General features: G+C 34.3%; 1 protein-coding gene across 3 annotated transcripts in view; it reads left to right on the plus strand.

Annotated features, from left to right (window-relative positions):
• Positions 1–16499, plus strand: part of MMRN1 (multimerin 1) — an 85298-nt gene extending 68799 nt beyond the window's left edge. For 2 of the 3 annotated variants that reach the window (XM_037829008.1, XM_037829009.1), the window contains exons 6-8: positions 2672–4660; positions 14303–14452; positions 15709–16499. In XM_037829008.1, the coding sequence (XP_037684936.1) occupies positions 2672–4660; positions 14303–14452; positions 15709–16130 (2561 nt within the window). In that variant the 3' untranslated portion in view covers positions 16131–16499. The remainder of the gene's footprint in view (positions 1–2671; positions 4661–14302; positions 14453–15708) is intronic. The other variant, XM_037829010.1, reaches the window with a different exon arrangement.
• Positions 16500–18077: the final 1578 nt, after the last annotated feature.

Here is an 18077-nt window from a genome sequence, read left to right on the forward strand (position 1 = left end):
GCATGTCCCCTACAGCCAGAACTTGCCAATGGCAAGCATGAGAGAAGAACATTTTTTTTTCCTGAATTGATAACATGAGAAAGAAGTCAAATAGAAACTGCTGTATAATTGACTATAACCAACTCAATGAAATTTGTTTAACAAAATTTGGTTATCATGACCTGAAAGAATCAAGTCTGTCAATTGCTTTTTGTGAACCATCTAATGATATTTCTGTCTCTGGCACTGACATAGAAAAAACACACATTCAACAACAATATGAATTCCTCCCAGTAGGAGGCATCAATTGTGTGCTGAACACAATAATTAATTACAAGAACCAGAGTGCTTGTAGTTAATGAATGTTCTTAAAGGCAGCAAAACCTAAACCCACCCCAAGGTGACTTTATTGCCTAGCAACACCTCAGCTTCCTCCCTTGCTTTACATACAAGGTGAGAAATCCTGTTTTTCCCTCCAGTAGTCATAGAAACTATTCAAAATCAAATGTCCCAACTTCTTAAGAGGATATAGTATGTTATGAAAAAGCCATACATTCACAACCACTGAAGGGACTGCCAAGGTATCTGATATCAAACATATCTGTTAAATCCTCAAATATAATACCATCTTGTTAAGAATGTAGACATACATGAGTCACACGAATCAGAATCAAATAGAATTAAAATGATGTTCCCCTCAGATATTAACATAAAACACCTCGATGTATCTTTGCAAAATCAGAATCTTGCACAGACATTTCTTTAGTAACAAATTATAGAAATGTTATCTGAAAAGCTCCTTATCCTGAAACAAGGATTTTAGCTAGTAATCTATTTGATTTTTTTTCAGACAGTTCTGTGAACTTACCTTTTCTCCAATTTATTTTTCAACTGAAGTTTTAAAGCTTAACAGTTGAAGGATTTCCTACTTTTCAATTCCATTTTATAACTTTTCATTAATTAATTTGATCAAGATTCTGTTTATGTATCTATAATATTTTCACCTATATCATTCATATTCTGACTTCCAGGTCATATAGCTTTTTGTTTGCTGAAGAACACCTATTGTCGTTGTCCACCTTAATCAATTAATTCAATTATGTTCAAGTATTATTTTACCTTTTCAATCTTGAAAATCATCTTAAAGCCAAAATTATAAAGGTTATAAATTTCCTGAAGGGCTGATCCTACTAAACCTTAAACACTTTATTTTATTTCAGCAAGTTGTTGGTGTTATGAGAATTAAAGAGAAGATTAACTAACATGAAATGACTAACGATCTTTTAGGAATGGCACTAAACCTAATTTTATTATTGAGTAGCACCTTACACTTAGTGAGGCTTACATAGTCTATTTTTAAAAATAGAAATCTAATTTGCCAAATTTTACTTCCTGTGTGACATATAGAACAGAATCCACAAATATTTGTGAATAAATGGAAGAATTGTTAAATGCTAAGCAAAACTTAGAAAATAAAATACTTTAAAACCTTTCTTGTGTGATTGTCCACACAATTATATTGTTTCAGTATAATTTCTCTTAATCATGGTTAGTCTTTTCTAATTAATTTGGCCTTTCCTTAGTACTTTGCTGCAGTGTATTATTAATTACTATTTCATATTTCATCCATATTTTTAGATTTTTTTCCCTGGCACACAATTGATGTTCACCTACTCATATTTTTCAGACTTTCAAATGTATTTCAGTTTCTACAGGTTTAGTAAAAAATGAAGTAACTTATATTTTCTTTTTCTTCATTTAGCAACTTTGATTTTGAGCATATGTTTTATCCCTGTTTTCTGTTGCATATGCAACTTTTTTTTATGTTTAAATACTAATTTTTATTCTAAAGAGGTCTGAATAGTCCTGTATTATTTTCATGTTCCTTTAAAAAAAAATAAAAGAACAGTGCTGCTTCTTAGAGTTTACCAAAATCCTGGCTTAGGACCAATCCATAATGTTAATGCTAGATATGCTCATGCGTTCATTTGTGGCAAGTTTCCTCCTCTCTTTTCTTTTTTTCCTTTTTTTTTTCTTTTGTGAAGAACTAATGTCATATGATAGTCAAAGTAGATCTGAAACTTCTGCTTTCATTTAAAGTTAACTTAGTTTTGTGACTCCAAAACCTCCCATTATTATCATTTTATTGCTCTTATAAACCATTTTGAATCATGTAAATACTACTTCATGTTGTTCCTGATTTGGGAATCTCATTAAATATCTTCTCTGCAGTCAATTTTCCGGCTTTTATAAGCTCAACACAAGCTCTGAAACCTAATTACTAGAAACCTAATACCACAGTCATGAGCTCACACCAGATATTATTTACTAAGGCAGAAAGCCCAAAGCTATAAATTTTCATACAAGACTAAGATTAGAACTAGAATTATTGAGCACAAGGGTCTATTATTGGAGTCACTTGTACCTCCTTCATGTCTTTTTTTCTAGACAACCTTAGTTTTATGGTTATAGTGTGTTCTACACTGCAACTTGGTTTCTGTTCTCAGACTTGTCAGTAAGAAGGTGATCTCCTTCCATGAACTATAGTAATTATTTGAATTTCATAAGTAAATATAGTTGAGAAGCATTTTCATTATCATATGTTATGAGTTTAGTCTCAAATTTTTTTGTCTAAAGATATCTAAAGTTTTACCACATATCAATTGCTGTTTTTCGTTATTTCTTTCCCTAGCTCTGAAATCTAAAAGCATTAACAGTCTGATAAAAGATATAGTAAGAGAACAATTAAAAATTTTTCAAAATGACATGCAAGAGACGATAGCCCAGCTATTCAAGACCTTATCAAGTCTCTCAGAGGACCTTGAAAATACTAAGCAAATAATTCAACAAGTTAATGAGTCTGTGATTTTAACAGCAGTCCAGCAAAAGTCCATTTTAACGCAAGAAAATAGACCCATTTTGACTGATATCCTAGATCTAAAGAATCACATTGCGAATATAAGGCAAGAAATGATTTTCACATGTGAGAAGCCCATTAAAGAACTAGAAGCAAAGCAGATGCATTTAGAAGGTGCTCTAGAACAAGAACACTCAAGGAGCATTCTGTATTATGACACCTTCAACCAGACTCTTTCTAAAATGAAGGAAGTACATGAGCAGGTTTTATCAGTTGAAGAAGCATCAGATCAGAAGAATGTTCTACCTGCGAAGTCAGTTAGCAATAATGTTACTGCGTACATGTCTACTGTACATGAAACCATAAAGAAGCAGGGTTTGATGATGCTGCAAATGTTTGATGATTTGCTCATTCAAGACAGCAAAATTAACAATCTCACCATGACTTTGGAGATGGAGAAAGCATCTGTTAGGGATGAATGCAAAGACATGTTTTCCAAGTGCAGAAATGATTTTAAATTTCAAATTAAGGACACAGAAGAGAATTTGCATAGTTTAAACCAAACATTGGCTGAGGTTCTCTTTCCAATGAACAATAAGATGGATAAAATGAGTGAGCAACTACGTGATTTGATTTATGATATGGAGATACTTCAGCCCTTGCTTGAGCAGAGAACATCACTGAGGCAGACAGTGGCATATGAACAACCAAAGGAAGCAATAGCTACAAGGGAAACAGTGGAAAATCTGGCTAGTGCTGTCAACAGCCTAAATTTTATTATCAAAGAACTTGCAAAAAGACATAACTCACTTAGAAATGAAGTACAGAGTCGTGGTGATGCTTTAGAAAGACGAGTCAATGAATATGCCTTAGAAATGGAAGATGGCCTAAATAAGACAATGACCATTATAAATAATGCCATTGATTTTATTCAAGATAACTATGTGCTAAAAGAGACTTTAAGTAGTATAAAGCAAAAACTTGACGCCCATAGTGAATGTTCCCGAAAGATGGAAGCTATTTTGACCTTTATTCCTCAATTTCAACGTTTGAATGATTCTATTCAGATTTTGGTCAATGATAATCAGAGATATAACTTTGTTTTGCAAGTAGCTAAGGCCCTTGCAGATATTCCTAAAGATGAGAAACTAAGTCAGTCCAACTTTCAAAAGACTTACCAAATGTTAAATGAGACCATTTCCCAAATGACAAAATACCAGAAAAATATGAGTCATTTGGAGGAAAAAATACTCTCAGCCACAAAGATTTCCAAAAATTATGAAACTCGGTTACAAGAAATTGAGTCCAAAGTAACCCAGACCCTCATTCCTTATTATATATCACTAAAAAAGGGAAATGTAGCTACAAATGAGAGAGATCAGACTCTTCAGTTGCAGGTATTAAATTCCAGATTTAAGGCATTGGAAGCAAAATCTATCCGTCTTTCAATTAACTTCTCTTTGTTTAACAAAACTCTGTATGAAACTTTAGCTATGTGTCATGATGCCTCTACAAGCATATCAGGACTGAATGCTACGATACCTCATTGGATTAAAGGTTTCCTGCCGGATACTCAGCTTCTACAGAAAGGTCTGACAGAATTTGTGGAATCAGTAATTGAAATAAAAACTCAAGCTGTCCTATCTAATTTAACTTGGTATATAGATCAATCGTTATCTGGCAATCTTGCAAATGTTGTCAAGTCTCAGAAGCAAGTAAAGCAGTTGCTGAAGAAACCTAATACACTTAAGAAACCAACAGTGAATCTCACCACTGTCCTGATAGGCCGGACACAAAGAAACACAGACAACGTTATGTTTCCTGGTAAGCTATTACTGAAACATAACTTTCCATCTCTCTTTTTATTTAAATGATATTTAGTACATCTGTACAGTTTAGCAAGACCATAAAATGTAAAATGTGTTTTACTTGAACTCAGGTAGATAGTCAAATAAGGCAAAGTCTCTGAAGTATTATTAGAATCTGATTCTATGCTATGAAATTTGGGTATCAACAGAAACCACATACTTATGGTATAACTATTTGTCTACACATTCTTAACTTTTTCTGACCAGACCTCTATAAAGCACTCAAATTTGCCCTTGTAGAACATTTTTCTTTGCATACATAGTTTTTTAAAAAGAGCTTTAAATAATGAATTTCTTGATGAATTAGACTGGGACGTGTCTTAACCATCTTGCAATATGCAGTAGGCACGCAAGAAATATCTGTTGAATGATTGTCCAATTAAATGAATGCTTAAGTAAGCAGGAATTAGATTTGGGTAGATTGCAGAGGGCCATGGCTACGGGGCTAAAGCATTTAGACATGATTTTGTAAAGTGTGAAATGTATTTGGAAATTTGAAGCAGAGGGTTGAGTGTGATAAGAACTGCGACTCAGAAGCATGAACCTAGCAGCAGCATGTAACATGATTGTAGAGAATGAACTTGCAGATATCAGTTCAATCATCATGGGATAAATATCACAGAGCAGAAGGGGCCTGATTTAAGGTAGAGGTAGTCGGAATAGAGGAGACAAACGTGAGAAATGTTGTGAAAGTAAAATTGACAGAAAGAGTTGTGATTGGAGAAACAAGAGATCTGGATTCTGGTCCTAGTTGTAGCAGTAAATTTCTGTGTAATGTGGGAGAGAAGTTCATTATAATTCAAGCTTGTACGGTGCCATAAATGTGTTGCCAATAAACTTATTACACAGTGTTTGGAGAACTAAAGAAATCAGTGAACGTTACTGCATGTCATTGTGCCAGTACGTTGGAGAAACTGACATATACATCCACTTTTTAAGTAAAGGAAACCATTTTCTATGGTTAATCAACACTTCTTTATAAAAGACTTTATAATTTTAATCATCTTAAATTTTAAAATTTGCCTGGAGACTTAGTTTTGGAGGCTTTAGCATAAAGATGGTATTCAAACTCGGCGTGAGATCAGTCAGGGGACATAGTAGCAGTCAGGGGGAAAGTATCCTTTAAAGGAAGGTTGGAAAGAAAGAAGTCAGGAGAGAATACCCAGAATCAACAAAGGTAAGACAATGAGCCTACTTTATGTGGACAGCAGTCTGATTGTGTTTCCCAGTTCCATCACAGTAAAGTGGAAGTTATAAAAAAAAATAATAATAATCTGAATAATAATCAGAAAGAGGTAGAATACTTCTAATGTAGAAATAACTTGAGGACACATCAACACTACCCTTCAAACAGCCTAAACTCAGTGACTTTAGTCATTTATCAAAAACTAATAGATTTACTTAAAAATGACAAACTGCATACCTACCACAAGATGTTTGTAAAACATTGTCCTAGATTAAAAGTACAATAAAGATACAAGATCTTTTTTGTTATTATTCAGTGTAATATTAACTCAAAATGTTGTTCTAAAATCCATTTGAGCAGGTTTTTTTAGGGTCCATATAAATTATCTTTACAGTTACTAATATTTGAAAATCATATTCATTAATAATCATTCAACTCATCAAAGACTAAGTTTCAAATGGGATCAGATACTGTTCTAGATGCGTGGATACATCCCAATGTTAAAAAAAATTCCTTCCCCTTAGAGTTGCTTTCTGACAGGTATAGAGGGGCAAAAATAAAAATAAAGAAGGCACAATAAACATAATAAATAAATAGATAACCTATATAGTATGTTAAAAGATGTTAAGTATTTTTTGCAAAATAGAAAGTACCAGAGGATGACTGTGTTGGGCAGGGGCAGACGTTAGCATTATTAAATAAGACGGTTAGGATAGACTTCATTTGTTGGAAAAAGGCAGTGAACCCTGCTAGGAATAGAGGATATAAAGGAATGGTAAGCAAGGCCATGGCTCAGAAAATTTTGTAATTTTGTTTTAGAAAAAGTTGAAAGTGGAAATTGTAGTATGTGGATCAAAGTGATGTTTTTATTGTTATGTTTTTTGTCTTTGTTTTTTGTTTTAATTTTTGACCTTGCTTATGGATCCAATGTTATAATTATTTTGCATATGAAAGAAAGAAACAAGATATTGTAGCATATACTAAGTACTAGATGAGTGCTATAGGTGTTCAAAGACTTACCAAGAACTGGCTGTCTGAGCAAAACTCATGGAAGAGATGGACTTAGATTCGGCATTCATTCATTCAACCAGCTACACACTAGGTCAAGTATAATATGTTTAGGTTCATTCTGTTGATAACGATGAACAATTAAAGACTTTTGAGCAGAAGCATAGCAATCATGCATGTTTTTTATTAAGATTTCTTTTTTATTAAGACAGACCAGTTAAGAAATCATTACATATCCAGGCATGAATAGGTAAAGACATCAACTAAGTGACAAGAACAGGAATACAATGGAAACCGAGAATGTGAGTTAAATGCGAAAATATATTTGGTAGAAAACAACTACCCAAAATGGAGACTCTTAGAATAAAGGGTAATACCAAAATTTAAAGTGTTGGTGATTAGGAAGGTGATCATTATTTTAATGGAAATAGAACATTAAGGAGAAGGTACAGATGTACACAAGAAGATAAGTTTAGTCTGTGATACATTGGGTTAAATAGCTATTATCTTTTTTAATATGTCCAGAAGTCAATTAGAAATGTTGGAACCCAGAAGATTGTTTTTAGATAAAAGTTGGAAATTATTTGTACAGAGCTAATACTTGGAAACATTGAAGTAAATTAAATAGCTAGAGAAGAGAAAAAAAAAAGGACTGACGATAGAAACATGGAGATTGCCTATTTTGAAAAGAACAGAACAAAGAAAGGCAGATAGAGAGGAAGACATAGATGTGTGTGTGTGTGTGTGTGTGTGTGTGTGTGTGTGTGTGTGTGAGAGAGAGAGAGCACTGAAGAACGAGTGACCAGAAAATCGGCCAAGAAAGTGCATGTGACTTAGAACTCATAGACTTTTTAAAAAAAGACATAGGGAGATAGAAGGAGGACTTATGAAAATGAAAGAACAGAGGTTAAAATGTTGAGAGAAATAATAACCATATCTGAATGGAATATAAGTCCATCTTAGGGAGTACTGCAAATATGATTAGAAAGTCATTATGACCATTTGAGCATCTACCTACAAAATTGTACTTACACTTCAGCTGTGAAAAGGATATTCAAGTTTGTGTTTTTTAAAACTCTTTTTTCTGACTGCATGAGCAATATGCAGGAAAATATGTAACTCCTATAAAATACAAAGATAAAATAGGCTGGCATATACTAAGCACTAAAATAATGTTAGTTTTCTATTTTATCATACATTTTATACAATAGTAAGAATGATAATTAAAATTTATCATGAGCATTTACTATGCAATTAGCTCTCTTATTCAGAACAATTTATTTCATGTACTCTAATATGATTTGCCAGGCATATGGTGCTTTATATTCATTCATATATTTAAGTCGCAAAACAGTCTCTGAAGGAGTTACTGTTTTTATTTCCATTTTACTGATGAGGATACTGTGGCCAAGAAAGTTTAAGTAATTTTCCTTAAGTTGCAGAGCTTATCAATACTGAGCTGGGATTCAAACTGAAGCAATCTATCTTGTGCTCTAAATGTTGCATCATCTCTCCATTATGTGAAAGAATGTACCAAAATTTACTTAACCTGTGTTCTATTGTTGACCTTTAGGGACATTCTTTATTTTAAGTAAAGCTGTACCAATAGGGAAATCTTTGTGCACATCTCTAATTTTATTTTCTTAAGGTAACATCCAAGAACTAAAATTGTAATTCAAAGCCCATGTGTAATTTTTAAAGAATTTGATAAATATTGACAATTTTTTTCTGAGAGTATCAATTGACAATCCCAACAACTTACCAAAGTGCGTGAGTATTATATGTATATATACACGTACACACACATGCACAGTTTAACTCTGCTCAAAAAATTTGCCTGAAAAATTTAAAATCTTACAATACAATATTTTAGCAGGCAATGATATTTGCAAAGTAAAGTATTAGGGGAATGTATTTCATAACAATATACTCTGTTTTTTTGAGGCAGGACAAGTGGTTTTAAGACTACAGCAATCTTCTAGACAGAACATAATGAGAACGACTAAAAAGGTTAATGGGGATGAAATGGAAATCAAAATCAGGGATGTTCCTTGTGGGGCATATTTGGCAAGGGATAAAACACTAGAGCCAAAAAAAACAAACAAAACAAAAAGCCTGGAATATGACTCCAGTGATTTTGAAATCCTAGGTAGGAAGAACTTGAACCAGACCTTGTTTGCTTGTTTGTTTGTTGTATAATTTAGGTTCAGCTAAATTTAATGCTTTTGACATACAGTTCTGTGAGTTTTGACAGACACATAGCTGTGCAAACATCACCACAGTCAAATATAGAATAATTCCATCACCTCCCCAAATTTCCTTATGCACCTCTGTAGTCAAATCCTGCCCCTATCCCCAGTCCCCCTGTTCCCTGCCCTTATTCCTATTTATCTTATAAATGGAATTGTACAGTGTGTGTAGCCTTTTGAGTCTGGCTTCTTTCAGTTGGTAGAAAACATTTGAGATTCATCCATTTTGTTGCATGTATTCCTTTTTATCACTGAGTTGTAGTCCATTGTATGGATGTGTGTTTTTCATTTACCAGTTGAAGGATCTTTTGGTTGTTTCCAGTTTTGCATTATTTTGGATGAAGCTGCCATAAACATTCACATACAGGTTTTTATGTGAACATAAGCTATCATTACTCTTGAATAAAGATCCATGATTGGGAGAGCTAGGTTGAAAGGTAAGTATAAATTTAACTTTATAGGAAATGGCCAAACATTTGGTATTTTCACCAGCAATATATGAGAGTTCTAATTGCTGCACATCGTTGCCAGTACTTGGCATTGTCAATATCTTTTATTTTACCCATTTTTATAGGTGTGTAGTTGCAGCTCATTGTAATTTTATTTTGCATTTTCCTAATACCTAATGATGATGAATAGCATCTTTTATGTGTTTGCCAGACTGCTGTAATTACTTCTTTGGGTTGAAAGTTAAGATTTTGGAGATAAAAGGCAATATAGACTATTGATAATATCAAATAAAAACATTTAATTTCCTAGGTCATGGCTTAAGATAACAGAATAATAGTTTAATGGCAAGAGTTAGAGTAAATCTTATGAGACAGGGCTAATCCTTTTGACAAAGACTGCTGATATAATCAAATCTGATTTAAAATGGTATTTGAAGGGTTGAGAGGAAAGATCCCAGGAAAAAATGTATCAAGAACAACAGATGTGATACAGAAAGATGAATGAAAATGAAGATGATACTGATAGCTTTCTTGAAAGGAAAGCAAAGCAGTAAAGATGATTGCAAACAATGCTTCCTTCCATCAATCTCTGCTTCAATGAACAGAATATGAGGGATTAGAACAACAAATGTAAAACTTTAATATAAGCTAATTAATAAATATTGGCTAGTCTAGGAACTATTGGGCAGGGGCATATGAAATATTTCTGGAACAATGGAAGTATAAACCTTGTTCAACAGAAACAATTCTAATAAAAGGAAAGACAAAACTGCATTAAAAGTTGAAAATATATGTGCCTTGCCTTAGAATTCCAGTCTGCTATCACAAATACCACAGACTGATTTTGGTTTAACAGGAGGAATTTATTGGCTCACAGTTTTGAGGATGGAAGAGGTCCAAACTCAAGATACTGTCAAGGCTTGCTTTCTCCTCAAAATCTGTAGCGTTGTGGTGCTGGCTGCTGGGAATCCTTGGGGTTCTTTGGCTTCTATCTTTTCCTCCTGTCCAATGGGGGTGCCCTCTCCTTTTTCCCCTTCAGTGACTTACTAGTTCTCTTTATAAGGCCACCAATAAGGTCTACCCTTCTTCAGTTGTCCACAACTTCTTCAAGAGGTCCTATTTACATAGTGTTTATACCCACAGGAATGCCACACACCTCTATGGAAAATCCAGGGATCTTAGAGGAAATGTCCTCCTTTCTAGAAGAGGTTTGTTCTCTGATTCCGGGGCAGGATGGGGTTTAAAGGTTACAGTGGCATTTTCTCATCTGAGAAAATTGGAATTATAGAGCTGATCAGATTATATAAATAATTCACTGTTCCCCAGCTTCATTGCACAGATGACTCATTCATTCCTAACTAAATACATATTAATGGAACACCGATCATGTGAGGGGATCATTATGATAGATTCAGAAAATGTGAAAGTAAATGAAATCAGTGCTTTGACAAATAGGATTTACACGTATATAGGTAATAAAGAATTACCGCCATTTTGAAAGCTGTCAAGTAATGAGTTTGGTTTTAGAATGAGAACTGTGGGGTAAGTTGCTCTAATGAAGCATTGTGGGAACACAGGTTCAGGGCACAACAGAAACTTTCGGCAAATGTACCTTTGCACAGTACAGAGTCCAGAAGGGCAAAAATCTCTGTCATTTACACAGCACAAAGAGTCCGAAAGAGCAGGGGAAGTAGTCCCATCTCTGCTGGTCTCCTGAGGTGGCCAGTTGGCTAGAGATGAGGGTTGGTAGATGGCAGCTCTGCAGACCGCATGTGGTGTTTATCCTTCTCAGTAGAGAGGGGGCCCTGCCATTGAGAATTCCTGTTCTGGTAAGTATCTGGGGCTGCTTAGTCCAGGTGTCCAGGTTTAAGGTCTGTCCTGGCTTTTTCATTAGATGTAACATGTCTCCCAGGTTGTGGAACGGCACACAATCGGAAAGGAGATGGAGGTAGCAGAGGGCCTGAAGATGGCTGCTTAGGGTGTGTTGTGATTCCCCCAGAAGGAGTTGGGGGTTGGTGAGTTTTAGGCGTTGGTCACCTCACAGGTATCTCTGACTTCTCTAACAAAGATAACAGCAAATGAAAAGAGTTTAATAGCCTCTTCACATGGTTGGTAAAAGCAATGCTGTTAAAGAAATGTATGATGTTAAAAGGTATTGCATATGTGTAATATTTATCACAATTTTCTTAATGAGGAAATCAGTTTATAGGTTATCATATAGAATATATTGAAATTATTCTTTAATTACGTAAGCAATATATTAATATAATTTCTTTGAAAATTTCTAATTCAGGCATGCAGTTGGGTCACATTTTACATGAATTTGAATTATGCAAATGTGAAATAGAAAGACTGTAAAATATTTCTCAATCTTACTTCATGAGCAAAATATTAAACAAAACAAATAAGCCCAAATTTAAAAATCGTTAATCACGGTATTTAAAATGAGTAAATTGTAAACTTCACACTATTACCACCAGGTGGCACCATAGCGGAAACTGGCCAGAAGTGTAAGGAGTTCCAACCCCTTTCTGGCGTTTGCCTAATTGTGTAATTATGTTTATAACCATATTCATAGTTTGAAGTTTTCTAAATAAATAAAATTATTTTATATGGACTGTGTGAACTGTAACTTGATATCTTCAGTAAACCAAATGTGCTGTGTATCTACTTCAATCTTTAACTGCTGTCTAATATTCCTCAATGGGAACATATTGCAATGTATTTGACAAGTCCCACATCACTGATCAGTTAGGTGTGTTTCAATTTTTCACTAATGCAAATGATGTCATAAGGGACATCCTTGAACATCTTTGTACACTTGGGGAAGTGTCTGTAATATGTATTTCCAGTAGAAGAAATTTCTGGCCCAAAGGAAGTGAACCTTTTAAATTTTGATAAATATGGTCAAATTGCCCTATCAAAAGGTTCTGATAATTTAAACTCTAACCAACATGGTGTGAAATTGCCAATTTTCCTTTATATCACCTTGACAGAACATTTTCTATCTTTTTACATTTTGTAACTTGATGTAAAAAATAATTTCTTCTTTTAATTTATCATTCCTTAATTAGCAGTGAGATGAACATCTAAAAATTTTAGAAGGCTTGTTGCTCAGATGTGGCCCTCTCTCTCTGGCTAAGCCAACTTGAAAGGTGAAATCACTGCCCTCCCCCCTACGTGGGATCAGACACCCAGGGAAGTGAATCTCCCTGGCAACGTGGAATATGACTCCCAGGGAGGAATGTAGACCTGGCACCGTGGGACGGAGAACATCTTCTTGACCAAAAGGGGGATGTGAAAGGAAATGAAATAAGCTTCAGTGGCAGAGAGATTCCAAAAGGAGCCGAGAGGTCACTCTGGTGGGCACTCTTATGCACACTTTAGACAACCCTTTTTAGGTTCTAAAGAATTGGGGTAGCTGGTGGTGGATACCTGAAACTATCAAACTACAACCCAGAACCCATGAATCTCAAAGACAGTTGTATAAAAATGTAGCTTATGAGGGGTGACAATGGGATTGGGAAAGCCATAAGGACCAAACACCACTTTGTCTAGTTTATGGATGGATGTGTAGAAAAGTAGGGGAAGGAAACAAACAGACAAAGGTACCCAGTGTTCTTTTTTACTTCAATTGCTCTTTTTCACTCTAATTATTATTCTTGTTATTTTTGTGTGTGTGCTAATGAAGGTGTCAGGGATTGATTTAGGTGATGAATGTACAACTATGTAATGGTACTGTAAACAATCGAAAGTACAATTTGTTTTGTATGACTGCGTGGTATGTGAATATATCTCAATAAAATGATGATTAAAAAAAAAAAAATTTACTACAAAAAAAAAAAAAAAAAAAAAAATTTTAGAAGGCTCTCATATTTTTTGTTTATTGATTTGCCTACCCATATCCTTTAACCATTTTTTTCTTGTTTTTTTTTTTTTTTTACTCTTCAGAGCTCTTCTTATATTATGGGTATCAGTCATTAGCTTGTTATGTCTGTTGAAAATCTTTTCTCCTAATCTGTCACTTATTATTGTGGATGTTACTCATCAGGTTGTTATAGCTGTTGAAAATCTTTTCTACTAGTCTGTCACTTATTGTTGCGTGTTAATAATGGTGGCTTACACTGCACGAGTCTAATTTTCAGGTGGTTTAATTTGGTTGCTTTTTCCTCTCACAGCTTCTGGTTTTTGTTTTGTTTTCAAACAGTTTCTCCAAATTATAAAGGCCTATAAAGATATTTACCTGTTTGATTATAATGCAATTATAGTTTTATTTTTTTACAGTTAGTGTTTTTTTACTCATGGAATTTAAGTTTTTTATGGAATCCAAATAATTCAGCACCATGAATTGAATATACATTTTTTTCTCCAATGATTTGAACAAGTACATTTATCATGTTCCAGTTCCAAATATACATGATCTGTGTATTCTTAATCTGTTCTACAGTTGACCAAAATCTAAACTTTCTCATACAAATAAATGCAATCGATCTGAGAATTATCCCCACTTCACAGAAAAGGGAAGGGAGCTCAGAGAGCTGAAGGATTTGTGTGAGGTCCTGCAACTACATTGGCTGGTGACCCCGGCCTGGGAACCCATTCTGATTCCTAGTTCGGTGTTCTTCGCATTCTGCCGCAAGCTACAATTTGAGAACAGCAGGAAAATAGGTCACTTAATCTTCTTTTATCTCAATTCTTTCTCACAGCAGAGGAGTATTCAGGCTGCAGTAAGTCCCCATGCCAGAACGGGGGCACGTGTATCAATGGAAGAACTAGCTTTACCTGTGCTTGTCGACATCCTTTTGCTGGTAACAACTGTACTGTAAAGCTAGTGGAAGAAAATGCTTTAGCTCCAGGTAAGAAAAGTACATGCATCCTTGGCTTTGCTCAATGTCATAAACAGGAACTGTTTTTGAAAATATGTATGAATAAATATTTAAGCCTGCATAATCTGGATTCATTTAAGAATTAATTCCTTTTACTTCCAAAATCTGCTGAATAATGTAAAATGCTTATTTACAAATGGAAATGTGTTTTCATCTGTTAAATTCATATTTATATGTACTTGTTGGTATTTGCAGTATTGGTATACTGGAGGCAGTTTGTTGAAAATCCTACTTCCCCTCCTTTTTTTACTTTTGCTTGTATATCTTAAAAGAAAATGCAGATGTTTATATCTGATTGGTATAAACTCTTTCTCCTCAAACAAGCTGTTAGAGACATACACTTTTAATTCATGTCAGATATGGTCATTTTAATAAGGCTTTAATATGTGTTTAGCAGCATGGCTTCTTTGAAGTTTAACCTAATAGTGCCATTTTGTCTGGGTGAGGGCAGTTAGGAAGTACTCAAATATATTCAGTAAGACAAAATGCCTTTTTTATCCCTTTGGCTTCTTAAGTATCTGTTGCTTTAGATTTACTTCAAAAGCACACCATTCCTGATTTTTATACAAGAAAATATGTGCAGCATTTAAAATAAGTTCTTAATGGCAGCAAAAACCATTTGAAATCAGGCTTTTCTTAATATGCTGTAGAGTGAAAAGCAGATTTTTTTTAGTCTATTTTAAAATATCAGCCTTTGTAAGTATATTTGGCATTAATTACATAGAAAATTCCTTTTGTCTACTTCTCTTTAGTGCATATGACTTCATTTGGTTTCCATTTCAGCCTCTAGAAACTGTTTGACAAGGTACTGGAAAAATTGCTTCCATATCATGTCAGCTTCAATTCCTGCAAGGGGCTTTAAAACATTCTGCATACCATAATAATCAAAGAGTGCTTTGAATTCCTTTATCTCTGGGGAGATCAAAGAAACATGCAAATTAATCTTTGAGGCATTTCTGTGAGGGAGGTATCAGTGTTATTTTCATTGTCTCCTGATATAAATGGAGAAACTGAGTCTGGCTCTGGGAGGCTATTTAGAGTAATTGAGCCAACAGAATGGGCACATATGCCCTTGTTAAATCTGTTGGATAACCTTTTTGCTTTTAATAATCCTTTTTATAATGGAATTAGAAGGATAAAGATACAAGAGAAAAAATGATACGAGGAAAGACAAAATAAGATGAAGACATGAGAATTAACCCTTTCCATTTTTTTTTCTCTAACAGATTTTTCCAAAGGATCTTATAGATATGCACCGATGGTGGCATTTTTTGCATCTCATACATATGGAATGACTACACCTGGTCCCATCCTATTTAACAATTTGGATGTCAATTATGGAGCTTCATATACTCCAAGAACAGGAAAATTCAGAATCCCCTATCTTGGGGTATATGTTTTCAAGTATACCATTGAGTCATTTAGTGCTCATATCTCTGGATTTTTAGTGGTTGATGGAAGAGACAAGCTGGCATTTGAGTCTGAAAATATTAACAGTGTGATACACTGTGATAGGGTTTTGACAGGGGATGCCTTATTAGAATTAAATTACGGGCAGGAAGTGTGGTTGCGACTTGTAAAAGGAACAATTCCTGCCAAATTTCCACCTGTTACTACATTTAGTGGTTACTTGTTATACCGTACATAAGTTAGTAGGAAATGCAGAAACCTCTACTGAGAAACTGCAGTGTTTTTATTTATCTTTGTATGCACGTCTGCTCTGTTTTTCGTTTTTTGCTACATGAAATGAAAGCCAACTTAAAAAAAATCTGAGTAAAGCTGTAAGTTCATGTGTTTCATAAAATTATTTGAATACCTTTTGGATAGCCCATATATATTGGAGTTCTTGCTCCTAAAGAGATTTGGTGGTACAAAACAAAGTGCATTTATTGGTATAACTATCCTATTTTAGTTTTGTCACATTAAGTCATTTCAATGTAAAGAAGTCTAATAAAATGGAAATCACCCAATATTGTCAGTTACAGTAGTCTTTCCAATAAAACACTTAATTTTGTTATTCTCTGTGTATATAAATAAATAGCATATATTTCCTACATTCACATATTCAAGTAAATTGCTTAAAGACTAAATGTTTTTTAAACTTTGATTTTTACTTATTTGCTGTTGAGTTGATTTTTTTTTCCTTCATACTTAACATTTTTATTATGGAAAATTTCAAATGTATACAAAAGTAGAGTGAATAGTATAACTACCCCTATGTATCCATCACCTAGTTTCAGCCATTTATCAACACATAGCCAATCTTGTGTCATCTATCCTCCTACTGATTATCCCTTCCCTTCCTGTATTATTTTTAAAGCAAATCCAGGACATTCTATCATTTTATCTGTAAATACTTCAGTTTGTATCCATAAAAGATAGGGCCACATTTTTCTTAAACACATAACCACAACACCATTATCACATCTGGATAAATATTTAATATCATCAAATATTCAGTTTACATACAAATTTATTAAAAAACATAGTTCTTTTACAATTGTCTTGTTGACTAAAGATCCAAAGTCCACATATTGCATTTGGTTGATAAGTCTCTTAAGTCTTTTTTAATCTGTGGGTTCTCCTTAATGTTTTTCTCCCTTTCAACTTATTCGTTGAAGAAATTGGGTCACTCATCTTGTAGCATCTCTTACATTCTGGATTTTGCTGATTGCATCGCTATGGTATTGCTTAACGTGGACTTTTTATTTCCTGTAAACTGGCAGCTAGATCTAAAGGCTTGGTCAGATTCAGGTTTGATGTTTTGGGCGAGAATACTTCGGGTGTATGCTGTATAGTACTCATCGTGTGGCGTCAGGACAGGTAACAACTGTCTCTCTTTTTTGGTGATTTTGTGGGTTTAGGAGTCTGATTCATCCATTAAGAAGTTCCCCATCAATTTTTCACCTAATATTCCTACCAGTCCCTGATGATGATTACCTATACCCATTATTTAATTAGGGTTTACAAAATGGTATTTTATCACTCCTTAATTTGTGAACAAGAATACCTCAATAAACAAAACCAAAGTATTTCTTCCATAATTATTTGGTTATTCTGAGGTCCAGTTTATATAGGAAAGTCAGAATACATGCTTGATCCTTTCTTTTATCAGTTTTCAGAATAGTTAGGTGGAGCCTCTGCACCTTCCAAAGGTGACTGACAAGGGATGTTTTCCCCTTTGCTAGTGTTTAGGAATTCATGGATTTTAGCATATTCAACATATTTGTTACAATTCACTGCAGTTAGTATTCTTTTTGATGCTCAAATTATTCCATCATTGACCAGTAGCAGCCTCTTCAAGCTGGGAGATGAACACAGTAGTCTTTGATAGCTTCCTTGTTTCTGGTGTGAAAACATGTTCCCGGCTTATACGTTTCCTGTCCCAGACCTGGAGTCGGGCCTGGCTCCATATACTTTCCTAATACTTGCTGAAAATCTGCAGCGACTGCATGTGAAGGAGAAAAATGTTCTTGTGACATCAAAGGGTTTTTCACAAAAGTATCACTAACCTTCCCATTTGAGTTATGGTCTTTGCTTCAGCTCTAAGAAGCACTAGTCAAGGCACTGTTGCTGCTGCTTCCTGATAGGAGCA

Source organism: Choloepus didactylus, chromosome 3 (assembly GCF_015220235.1).
Source record: "Choloepus didactylus isolate mChoDid1 chromosome 3, mChoDid1.pri, whole genome shotgun sequence".
NCBI lineage: Eukaryota > Metazoa > Chordata > Mammalia > Pilosa > Megalonychidae > Choloepus > Choloepus didactylus.